The sequence below is a fragment of the Cucurbita moschata genome, unplaced genomic scaffold (genome assembly GCF_002738365.1).
Source record: "Cucurbita moschata cultivar Rifu unplaced genomic scaffold, Cmos_1.0 Cmo_Scf00021, whole genome shotgun sequence".
NCBI lineage: Eukaryota > Viridiplantae > Streptophyta > Magnoliopsida > Cucurbitales > Cucurbitaceae > Cucurbita > Cucurbita moschata.
The window spans coordinates 789542-801637 of record NW_019268537.1 but is presented as its reverse complement, the minus strand read 5'-3'; the positions used below and the strand labels follow the sequence as shown (position 1 = coordinate 801637).

At 35.4% G+C, this 12096-nt stretch overlaps 2 protein-coding genes across 3 annotated transcripts; both read right to left on the bottom strand.

Moving 5' to 3' along the window:
* Window positions 1-1629: 1629 nt before the first annotated feature.
* Window positions 1630-6645, bottom strand: LOC111458829 (zinc finger CCCH domain-containing protein 11-like). Its single transcript, XM_023101651.1, has 8 exons — window positions 6366-6645; window positions 6152-6236; window positions 5902-6042; window positions 5716-5804; window positions 4709-4897; window positions 4412-4542; window positions 4231-4333; window positions 1630-1966 (listed from the first exon to the last, which is right to left on the bottom strand). Exons 1-8 carry the CDS (start codon window positions 6531-6533, stop codon window positions 1787-1789), a joined length of 1086 nt encoding a protein of 361 aa, XP_022957419.1. The 5' UTR covers window positions 6534-6645; the 3' UTR covers window positions 1630-1786.
* Window positions 6646-7248: 603 nt separating this feature from the next.
* Window positions 7249-11552, bottom strand: LOC111458756 (elongator complex protein 6). Of its 2 annotated transcripts, XM_023101555.1 has the most exons (6): window positions 11235-11552; window positions 10582-10654; window positions 8440-8645; window positions 8205-8348; window positions 7593-7680; window positions 7249-7501 (listed from the first exon to the last, which is right to left on the bottom strand). In XM_023101555.1, the coding sequence occupies exons 1-6, from the start codon at window positions 11469-11471 to the stop codon at window positions 7476-7478; spliced, it is 774 nt and encodes a 257-aa protein (XP_022957323.1). In that variant the 5' UTR covers window positions 11472-11552; the 3' UTR covers window positions 7249-7475. The 2 variants fall into 2 exon arrangements, with proteins under 2 accessions (XP_022957323.1, XP_022957322.1); XM_023101554.1 differs by having other exon boundaries at window positions 7249-7680.
* Window positions 11553-12096: the final 544 nt, after the last annotated feature.

The window sequence follows — 12096 nt, the reverse complement described above, 5'->3', positions numbered from 1 at the left end:
TACTTATCTTCTAAACATTTTGACTTTTTTAGTTGGTAATAATTATTTAGAATAATATTAAATTATAAATTGAGTTTCTATAATTTTAAACCTTTAAATTGCACTTCTTACTTTATTAATTTTTTAAAAAATTATGTATTTTTTTTCACTTTAATAACATTTAGAGCAATAGTATTACAATTATTTAATTATTTTGTGGTATAATCTGAAATTAAAAAATTATAAGATTAAAAAATGGGTTAATTTTATAAGTTGGGAGTGTCAAAAATTTATTTTATTTTTTTAAAAATTAAAATATGGCAATAAAATCAATAAATGTGGAGAAATGTTAAAAATTAGAGAGGCAGATGGGCCACGTGGATACTTATTAATAATTGGACAAAACTCCAAAAAAAAAAAAAAAAGACAAATTAATTAAAATATTTTTTTCTTCCCGAAAATAAAAATGAATATATATATATATTTTATGGCGAAAAGGGTACGAGGTTATCAACCCTCCTGCATCCGACGACGTGGCCACTTCCTCTCCCTTCATCTCCTTAATTATAAATTTATTTTATTGTTTTGGATTTGACCCCATTCTCTACATTATTTACCATAATGCCATCACCTATGGGGATAAGAATTTAGAACTAAATTTGATTTAAAAATAAAAATGATAAAATTAAGAGTTTGATTCTTAAACTTTTCTATTTTTATTAATAATAATAGTTTTGACTTAATCCAAATTTATTTGATTAAAGTTTGGCAGAAAATCCATTAAAAATTTATATATATTTAAATTATTTATTGGGTTAATAAGAAAATTACCAACCTTCCAACCTCACATAAAGTAAGGGATTACAAGGAAAAAAAAAGTCTATATGGGCCTTGGAAGTAAAAGGATAATTCTCAAGCCCAAAAGGTAATCTAAGTGGGCCGAACCATGAAGGAGTAGTCTTATTCTTAAATATTTGGGAAAAATTACCATTTTAATTTTACTACAAAGTTTGTCAAATTAAATGATTTTTCATTTTTTTTGGAGTAATGTTTGTATCATAATAACCCACTAATTTCTATAATATTAAGTTTTTAAAAAATTTTAGTTTGATTAGTTCACAAATTAACCATTGATTTTTTTTTTCAACTCATATTTTAATCGAAAACTGGGTCTAATATAGATTTGTTTTTTTAATAAAGAAACACATGGTTTATAATTCATTGAAGGCATATGAAATGTTTTTATAATGATCTTTCAATTGAAAATTTATCAAATGGACAAAATTGCAATATTTTTTCGAGTTTGAGGATAATACTGCAACAGCTTAAATTTAATGGTGAAATTTGATGAAATTAAAATTTTAAAAGTGAAAATGGATATAAGCAGGTAAAATTCATTAAAAAGTCCAAAGGACAGCTGAAAATACCTTCATAAAAATAAAAATAAAAAAATTAAAAAAAGCTTAAATTTGTAAGCAATAATGAGTAGTAGTTGACATTAGGGGTATAAAACTGAAAAACCTGAAAGAAAAAAAAAAAAAAAAACCGCTTTAGTTCGGGTTTGAAACGGATGAGATTGGGAGATTCGGTTTGTAAATGAAAAAACACCAAACACCGAACACATGAAAAGGGTGAAGAGAAAGAAGCACATGGAGTCAAAATTTGAATATGTTATATGGCAACCAGAGTCGGTCCAATCCCAGATAAGAGAACATAAAAACTCAGAATCCATTATGTTCCTTAATTTTTTAACAAACAACAAACACACACTCTCTGCTACAGTCAACAATGTCTCTCTATCTCCCTCTCAAGAGGCCTCGATACCTGGCTCCCCGATCTGAATCGACGTTCTGGATAAACTTGCCTCAAGCTCGTTTAGCTCATCAAGATCCAGTTCGTCATCGTCGTCCTCGTCCAGGAGGACATCTTCAGAATCATCAATAGCACTTGTTGAGGTACTGGGTCCACCCGTCGCATTATCTTTAGCCTGAAATTGCACGTGGTCATTCAAAGGATGAGAATTGCAGGATAAGTTCACCAAACAAATCAACTAGACTTGAATTTGTATGTACGGTCAGCTAAGTGCTTTAATGGGAAGCAAAATAATAACCAACAAAAAGAAACGTATGGAAACCATCTACAGTTGAAGATGAGAGAGATGTTTTGATATTGAGATAACTACAAAAGCAAACCTTCCTGGGTTGCACAAAAATGTCTCTAGCCTCGAACTACCCGGGCATGCATCTAGGGGCCATGATCACTATCCACTTGGTGGAATGGTCTAAAGTCCACAATCAAGTGCTGCTTCTTCTTCCCAAGCGTAATTGGGAATGCTCCAACAAGATCTAACCCCATGGAAGGCCAAGTAGATCCATACGACGTTAATTCCTATAACATATAATCCCAGTAGTAAACTTAAGGGCATGCTTTGTTTGCCAACGTCCTACCTCTCAAAGGATTTTACCAGTGGTTGAGATGTAATTAGACATACAGATCCTTAACTTCTCCCAGACAGCATAGCGCTACGGTCTCAAGAAGGAACGTCTATAAAGCTATCCTTTGATTGGTATGATGCGCTTCCGAGTGACTGCTTTATCAACAGAGTTTCTTTCTCAAGATCCTGTAGCATGTATCTAGCACCAAAGTAATCAAGGAGGACCCAAGATTGGTAAACGGTATCCGCACAATTGTTCTCTCATGGGAGAAATCCTAGTATCTCTAGATTTTGGTATCAGATCCTTTGAAAGAATGAGAGAGAAGCTGCAAAGCTCCATTCAGGCTTGTTCTCAAATTTGAAAGCTTTAAAGATGTACTCTCACATCTTCATGGTTCTGTCAAGTGTGATAGATAAGATTGATGGACGATTTAGAGAGATTTCCTTAAATGGGAAGACAGAACAGATTATCGTGCCTCCAAGTCCAGGGGTAATAGCATTTGGATTGGACGATGAATGAGAACTGAGATCTCATATTCATCACATATTCAGGAAGAATCTCAATCATGATGGGTCAGACTAGCGGTCATTGAGCCAGTGCTAAAAGTAAAGAGCTTAAATGAAAATGGATATTAAGAAAACATTTCGAAAGAAGAGTCTCATCAATAGAAAGGTGGAGGTGGGCCACCCTCACCAACAGATAGGTTTTCTGTTCGTCAGAACAGCTAAGCTGATTGTAGAATTTAGAAATTAGATCAACCAAGGAGTGTCACTACTAAAACTTAGTTAGAACGCATTGACAAGCAGTCGGAGGTTATTTCAAGGTCCTTGTCCAATATATTTTGGAAGTCCAAAGTTCACAAGAAGGTGAAAATCTTTATTTGATCAGCTTTTCTTAGAAAGTTAAATAAATGAGGCCCATCGCTAGCAGAGGAGCCCCTGTTTTAAATCATTTGCTAAGCTGGTGAGCCTTTTGCAACCAAGATAATGAAAACCAAAACTCTCATGCTACTTACCTTTTTTCTGAGCGAATCTGAATGCTCTTCACTTTGTGTAACTTCAGGAGTATGCTATTGAGATTTCTACCAATAAAGTTTGTTCAAGAAACCGCTAAGTTAAGCCTTCAAATCAATGAGCTTATGCTATCTAATGGCGTCGATGTGTTTGGGGAGAAATGAGAATTTTTCAGTCAGTATGGGTTGGGTTAGAATTTTTAACTTGCTGAAGTAGTGAAACCTCAAGAATGATTTCTTGTACTTCAACTACAACTAGAAAGCCTTAATCATATCTTCTGGTCCCTTCGTCGGCTAGAACTACTTGTCCTCCTTTTCTTATTTCTCTTTTGAGGGACGATATTTTTTCTTGAACCACTAAAAATAGCAATACAAACAAAATTACAGCTATCACTACAGAAACACAAAGAATATAGACAACATATTTTCAATAACCAAGTCTAACTAACATACTTCAAAGTGGTTGGAGCACATGGAATAAATCAATCTATCTAACGATTGGAAATTTCCATCGCTAAGATACTGACAGGCTTGGATAAAAGAAACTATTTCTTTCCTCAGATACCTCTGCGTAGCATATTACATTTGCATATGGTAAGCACTAACATTCAAACCATCCTCATATTCAAACAAAGGGGTAGGCGCATACAAAGTGATGCCCAGAAATTTAAATGTTCGACTAAAAAATTCATCAGGGAAGAATATGGCCATGAAGTCACTGTTCACATGGCATAACTCATGAATAGAGTCGCAAATGACTCTGAAGAAACAAGCAATCTATATAAAATTCACACATAGGATTACCTTTGGTTCATCGGCTTCAGGTTCTTCTTCTCGCTGATATTTTTCATATGCCTCAGCATCATCCACAAACAAGCTTGCATTTGCAAGAAACAACTCCCGACCACTGGAAAAAAAAAAAAAAAAAACTTATGTCACTATTAATTACTTTATAAGTAATTAGCTATATGAGTTATCTAGAAACCTCATGCGGTCATTCTTAGCTCTCTCTGCTTGTTGTGCAGCCAAACCAGCATCTCTTTCATCCATCTTTTTCTTCTTCCATTGGAAGAAAAGCTCCGGAGTAATGGGAGTAGTGGTTTTAACTTTTGCCCGCTGGGATAAGCAAATAAACATAGTAAAAAGATGTAGCGTGAAACTGAAACCCAAAATAAAGAAAAAGAGTAAAAGGCTGTGAATTTTTTTTAAAGCATTTTCTTGTTTGGTTTAAAACGTCAACAGGAGAATAAAAACCATAAGCAATTAAATTTAATTGAATCACCTCATTCTCAATCTCTTCCTCTATGGCAAGCTTTTGACTCTCCTCTTCGAGCAGTTCCTTCATTTGTGACTTTAAAACATATCCTGGAGGAAGAGCATGTCTATAGTGGCAATCTTTACCACCATTAGGACACACCCAAAACCAGCCATACTGCTTCTTTTCCACTGCTTCCAGAAAATGCTTGCAGACCTGTAAATTATCCATTTTAAAAAGATCATTAAAATAGGATACTAAATTATCTCAACTATAACAAGCAATATACAGTTGTCTAGAAAACCACAAGGATTTTAGGAAGACCGCATGTAAGCACAATATAATAGCATAACTCAATCACTGGAAGTGGGAACATAATCCATGCGTTGGAAATAGAAGTTCACAAATAATAGTTCTAAAATTAAGTATTACCAATATGAGCTTTTTTTCTATTCACCAGCAAGCTTCACTTCTACAGTAACAAGAACGTCAAAGTCAGTTCTTTCCAGACCCATCCCTTAGACCTTCAAATTATAAGTTGATGAAAATCCCAGCGCATGCATACATTAAATAGGCGCATGCCCAATTCTAAAAAAATACCCTAACTTTTAATTCACGAGAGATTAGACATCATAACCTTGCCCAACAATGTCACCACAAGGAAACGTATTAGTTTCCAGTTAATACATAAAATATGGCTGAAGGCAATGCCTTGAAGAAGCGAGGTGTAAGCCTGAATAAAAAATGACAGGCATTGAATATAAAGTATAAACCATACACACAAGTCAACATCAACGTTTTTTTTAACACTACAACAAATTCATTTTAGTCTTCTAGTCAATTCGAGGTGTAGAAACTTTAATGCATTGTCATGAAGGCTTAACCCTCTTCTACAAAAGGTGTAAGACTCTTACAATTCAAAGAAAGGATGATAGATAAAGGGATTGCATATTTGAGTTAATATGTCAGAAGTAACAAGCTCAGACAATGCAATTTAACGTAAGAACGCTATGAAGGGGACATGAGAAACATACAATCTCAGTTGGCTTGTTGAGGTTGTAATCATTCTTTTTTGATTCGATGACCTTCTCCAATGTCTCTTGATCCCAATCCTCCATCGTATCTAAGGAAAAGCATTGGCCGTGAAGAATTTTTAGTAAAAGTATTTAATAAATGAAAAATTATATGACTCGTAGAAAATAAGAATGTTAATCTCTCACCTTCATCACGCTTATCACTATATATATCAATCTTTTCACCCTTCCTCTGGACATTCAAATCATGTGAAAACTTGCATTTAAAACCTTTCGTACACTGTCCCGCTTTAAAAAACTCACAAAGTATAGACTTGGGATCAACACCTAACCAAATAACCAAAATCCAATATCACATTAGTTCAATACGAAAGCTTCGACGCAAACAATAAATTTGAACTAAAACCAAAGACGAAAAGTAATAAATCGCACATACCAACAGGTACTTTGGGCTGACTAACAGCAATCTTGAACAGGTCATTTAGCTCCTTCTCTTTAGCCTTTTCTTCCTCCTTCTTTTTCTGCTTAATGCCAAAACCAATCAATCAGCTTCTTCTCGTTCCGAAAAGTAGAAAAAAAATCATCAGAAAAAGAGATTAAACTGTCCCCTTAATTAACCAGCAGAATAAACTTGGAGCAGAAAACCGGACCTTGGCAGCTACTTTCGGGTCGACCTTTGGCTGGACAGATTGCTTGAGATTCTGGACATATTTCTGGACGTTTTTGCTCTTATTCTTGTTCTTGAGACCGAATGTCTTGTCTTCAACGACCTTCTGCTTCTTCGCTAAATCGGCCTTGGATTGCTGCTTCGGCGGCATGCTTATTTCGCATTCAAAGTCGATCGGCAGCCAAAAAACCAAGGAAACCCGAAGACGAATAGATACCAAGGCAGAAATTTCGCTCCAAGAAAACACGATATTCGATTTTAAGGGTTTGTACGAACAGATTTAACTTTGTATTGTTTAAATGACACTCCTGTCCTCCACTTATTGGCGGTCTTTAGCTTTCAATTGGGCCGACCCAACGAAGGCCCATCAACTAGCGGGCCCTAAAAGGCAATCACTTCTTAGTTCTTTCCCCAACTAATGTAGAATTTTGTTTGCACTCATAGCATTATCACTTTGATTTCCATTTGCACTTTTGTGAAAATTAAATCTCATATTGGTTAAAACAATAGAATTCATGATGAAAAACACATTAAATTGTTGTTTGAGCAAGAAAAAAAATAGATGGTGGTGCTTAGACACTCAATGCATCCCCTCGATTGCTCGACAAATTAAGTCTATGATTGATATAAGGAAGGTCGTACCTGTCCCAAGCGAAAACTAGAATAAATAAATTAATTGCAAATGATGTTTCTACTAAAGATTAGATCTCGAGCCAACCTGAACAAAGTTCAATTAAGACATATAAAGATGTTCTAAAAATTTAGGACCAAATTGAAAAATGCAGACCAAAGACAACCAAATTTTAACTTATAAACTCTTAAACTATCTGTTAGGATAAAACTAAAAATCAGCGGCTATTGGACAATTTGCATTAACTGAATGTTCATATTTATCAATACTGACTTTGGAAACGAAAATAGCAAATAAATAAGTAATTTTTCCCTTTGTTATAATGTCAAATAAAGAGGCAGGTTTCACACAGAACAAATCGACTGTAGAGCAAGGAATCTATACTGTCCGTGCTGACCTCAATAGAGCGCCTTTCTAGTTGCATCACAAACAGTATCAACAGATGCTCGAAGTCGGGCAACTTCACTGGGTTAAGAGCCAAAATGGTACAACACAAAAAGGTATAATTATCAAATCTGTCTACTTTTCTTGCCCAAGACTTTCCTCAAGCTCTGCTTCCAGAATAAAAAAATTCAGTACCATTTTCCTTGATGTAAAATTGAAAATTATGCACTCTGTTTCTTAAGTTTTCTTGCAGGCCTCCGACTGGTTTGTTCAAAACTGTCAGCTGCAGAGAGGAAAACGAAACCTGATTATGATCGCCCAAACAATGAGTGGCAGCAACAAATGTGAATAAAATCGGGTCAAACAACGAAGCGGGAAAAAGTATGCTAAGCAGCTTGATGATGTAATCGATATTTAAAAATTTATTAGCATTGTATACAGTATCTTTAGTCTCAACAGCATATACTACCTAAGGTTACATCTAAAACAGCCTGGTATAAACAGGCACTGTTACAGGGAAAGAGTTAATGTCATCAACAACCCCTCACATATAGTGCCAGAAATCTGGAGGAAAGATAGGTAACTAAGGGCCTCTTTGGAACAACTTTTTAATGCTTAAAAACAGTTTAGAATGATGGTTTGGAGTGACTTTAGCACTAAGAAAGACACTCCAAACAGGCCATAAGATCGGGAAGAGTTGTTGCACAATTCTTGACCAAGGAAGATGTAGGAGAAAATAGTTCAAACATAACTAGGCGTAGAAAACAAGCTGATTAACATGAAAGTTATAAAAGCAAGAAATGGCACCTGCCCATGAACGTCCTTTGCTATACCAGTGGCTAGTGGGCCTACTTTTATCAAAATTTCAGCAAGGTATTCCATCTGTAGAATCAGTGGCCTTTCGATGTCCAGGTAAACATCTTCGTGACTAAGTGCGATAATGGAACAACCCTGTGGCAAGAGCAAAGTATGAATACTGGAGGTTAAATATAACAAGGACATGTGAAGAAGAGAAGAATTCAGTAAGCTTAAAGGGTCTTACAATTTCTGATGTTAAAGTGTGGCAATAATGAAGGAAGTCTAAGACATGATTTGAAGAACCATTGGCAGCAACCTCCAGAAGAGGTATATCATCAATCAAAATGGTGACATGCCTTTTGTTCTCTTGAATTAAGGCACTAACAGCTCTCTGAATTTTGCAGTACAGTCCAACAAGAACACCTTCATCAGTTTCCTTTCCACTTCTATCTGGTAGCAGAAAAAAACTTGTGCCATATCAAAGATTTGGTGCCATGAAATACATAATGAAAAGCCAAAAAACAAGCACCTTTTGGACCAAAAAGGAACGCATGACAAAAAAGCTCTATAATTGGAAATACTCCAATGTTTTTTTTTTTTTTTCTTTTGGTTCTGTTTTGATAGGAAACGATTTCATTGACCAATGAAATGATACAGAATGATGTCCCAACAATAGGGATTACAAATGCTACATATATATATGACGGTGGCCATCAAATGCTTATAAATGCTACACTCTCTAATCTCCTTATTTATTACTGGTCTCTGTTTAACGGCAGGCGAGATGAAAAGATCATCAAAAATTTCTTTTGGGAATGGCCCAAGAATCCAAGATGGAGAAAGGCATGCACAATGTTAGTTGGGATATTACCAAGAAGCCCCTTTACCTTGGAGGCTTGGGCATTGGCAATGTAAAAGGAAAAAAATGAAGCTCTACTTGCCAAATGAATTTGGAGATTCACTAATGAAAGACAAACGCTTTGGAGGCAGGTTATTATGTCTAAGTATAACTAATCTGACCCTTGCCATCAACGGCCTCCTCCTTCCAGGAAATTCTCTTCCAAAGCCACTTGGCCATTTATCTACAGCTATCCAGCAGTATTAAGGACCTTGGAAAGCAAAAATTGGTGATGGGAGGGAGAGATCCTTTTAGAATGAGCAACGGACTGGTGATGGCTCATTGGCTCAATCGTTCCTCAATCTTTACAGACTTAACATATATGCCATATGCTTTCATCTCAGAAAGATGGAATCAGATGAGATTAGTAATGGGCTTCCTTGCTGCATCGCTTGAAACGGTAATTCTTTCAAATGCTATGGATAGATGGGTTTGGCTGATGGAAACATCAACCATTTTCTCAGTGGAGTCCTATAATCAACATGACATAGACCCCCTCTACAATTGCCTTTGTGATGGAAAATACCGTAGGAGAGTGAAGATTTTCTTCCGGAAACTCAGCCCACAAGAGTATCAACACCAATAACAACAGAAGAAGTTACTGCATCAAAACTTATCCTCATCAGTCTGTGTTTTCTGCTGGAAGGACACAGGGTTGCAAGGTCACCTCTTTATCACTTGTTCCTTTGCTGGGCACTTCTGGTCCTCGGTTTCAGAAGCCCTTGGTAGGCACGCTACATGGCCTATCATCAGTCTTAAATTCCTCTCCTACATGCTCATGGGCCAACACTTCATGGTTCAAAAGAGGACCATTTGGAACTAGCTTATCAACACCTTTTTATGGACCCATTAGAAAGAGAGGAACAGCCACGTTTTCAATGACTTGGGTTCTCTTTAATGCTTTCGGTCAGTGTAAATGTACAAAATCCTTCAAGGACTAGGCTCACTAATCTTTTAGCTACGAGAAGAATATTTTGTTATCCACTATGAATATTTGGAAGTTTTTGTTTCCTCTTTTGTTAATTTCATTCATCAATAAAATTCTTGTTTCTTCTCACAAAAAAAAAAAAAAAATAATAATAATAATAATAATAGAATGAAAAGATAAAAAACACGATAAATTTAAAAAGATGAGGAAACATTTTTCTATTTTATAGCAAAACTGAGAAAAAAAAAAGAAAAAAACTCAATAGCTATCTTTATTTCATGGTTATCCAGATATCCAAGCTCAGTAATGAGGAAGTAATGGAGGGTCAATGAATTATGAAAAATAAATTCTTCGCTGCAAGTGTAGAAAGGGTGGGGGACAACCTACTTCATCAATAGCTGGATATGCAACCAATCCCTTCTAAGTGTAAGTAAATCATCATTTATACAAGTAGAAAATAAGGATACTCCAACAGATGCAGAAAAGAATGAGAAGTTTGAAAAAATGGAGGGGGAATAAGATAAAAGCTTAAATGCTGATATTATACCTGGTTTTCTCACCTGAACAGCCCACCGTAAGCATGTCTAAGAAAAAGAACCTATGGCTGTCCCTTTGAGCAGCTAAGTTACACCCCTGATTAAAATATAGTTCTGCAGATGAATACTTTCATTCTGAACACTAAATTAAAGTAATTAAATGACAGAATTTCAGCACGACAGATAACAGATGAATGAGAAGAGAGATCCAACATCAAGATATTATTGTCAATTTTTATCACTAAAAGCTAGATAAGTCAAAATGTTTCTTTATAAGCTTATCAATCATCATTTAATAACGATTTGGTTCTTGAAAAAAGAGCTTATTTCTTTACCATTGAAAGATTAGTGATTATAAGCTTAATTTTCAAAAGGCCAATAATCAAATTGTTATCAGGCACAATAACGAATTCTTTATGCAACTCGTTAATATGTAATTCTTAAAACTTGTTATGTTGATAGCAGCCTTGAGGAGTTCAGAATTCTCCGTTAGTCCTGCTATATAATCTTGTAATAAATTTCCACCACAGTTCCTCTCATCAACAGCCAAGTTCAAGTGAGCAATAGGAACTCATACCACCATCGAAAAAAAGTCCGTCGCCAAACTCAAACCAACAAATAGCAAAAAAATCTAAGCTATAAACATCCACACACATGCATAAATAGCGAGATCGCACCAGTTTCCTGAGCACGCGGTCATAGTGAACAAAGGACTGAGAGAATGCAACGAAGATGACGGCATTGGAAGAGTGAGGAGAAGAAAAGGCGCGCTTGAGGAGGTGATGAAGAACAAAAGCGCCGCTGGTTTCAACACAATCCTCAACAAGCAACAGACGGCCAACCAGAGGGGAGAGATTCGTAGAATCATCGATACCTATAGCTTCATCAAGCAAATTGGAAGTCATTCGGCTCATGATGGTTCGAGGTTTTAGGGCGGCGACAGGCGGAGGAGAGCGAGAAAGGAGAAACCAAATATATAGTAATTTTTCGTTTGGTTACTAATGTGGGAACTGGAAATGCTTCGCGGTCCTATGCTGTACTTAATTTAATTTTTATTTTTTTTAAAAATAATTCTGTTTATTTACTTTCCACTCATATTTTAAATGAAGCCACATTTTTTTAAAGTAAACAAAATAAATTATAAAATTTTATTTTAAATTTTAGAATTTGATTTTTTTTTTTTAAAAAGGTGAACAAATATAAACTCTTCAAAAAATAAAAATAAAGCAAAATCGTTAATGACTATTGGTTGTAGTACTGTGACGAGTTTTTGTAGTTTGAAATTTGTAATGATTTAACGAGTGTGTAATAATCAAGGTATTTAACCATCAACTTTCAAGAGGTCCATTTCTTCGAGATCGTTTTTCACTCGCAAATGTTGGCTTGCTGATCTCGGGAATTCAAGTCAGGCCATAAGCTTGCAGACGTAATTGGAGTCAATCCAAGCATAACTCCTTGAATAAGAAACCCGTTCCAAAATTTAAAACTTGATTTTTAGTTCCTATAACTATTGAGCCCCCCCCCCCCAAAAAAAAAAAA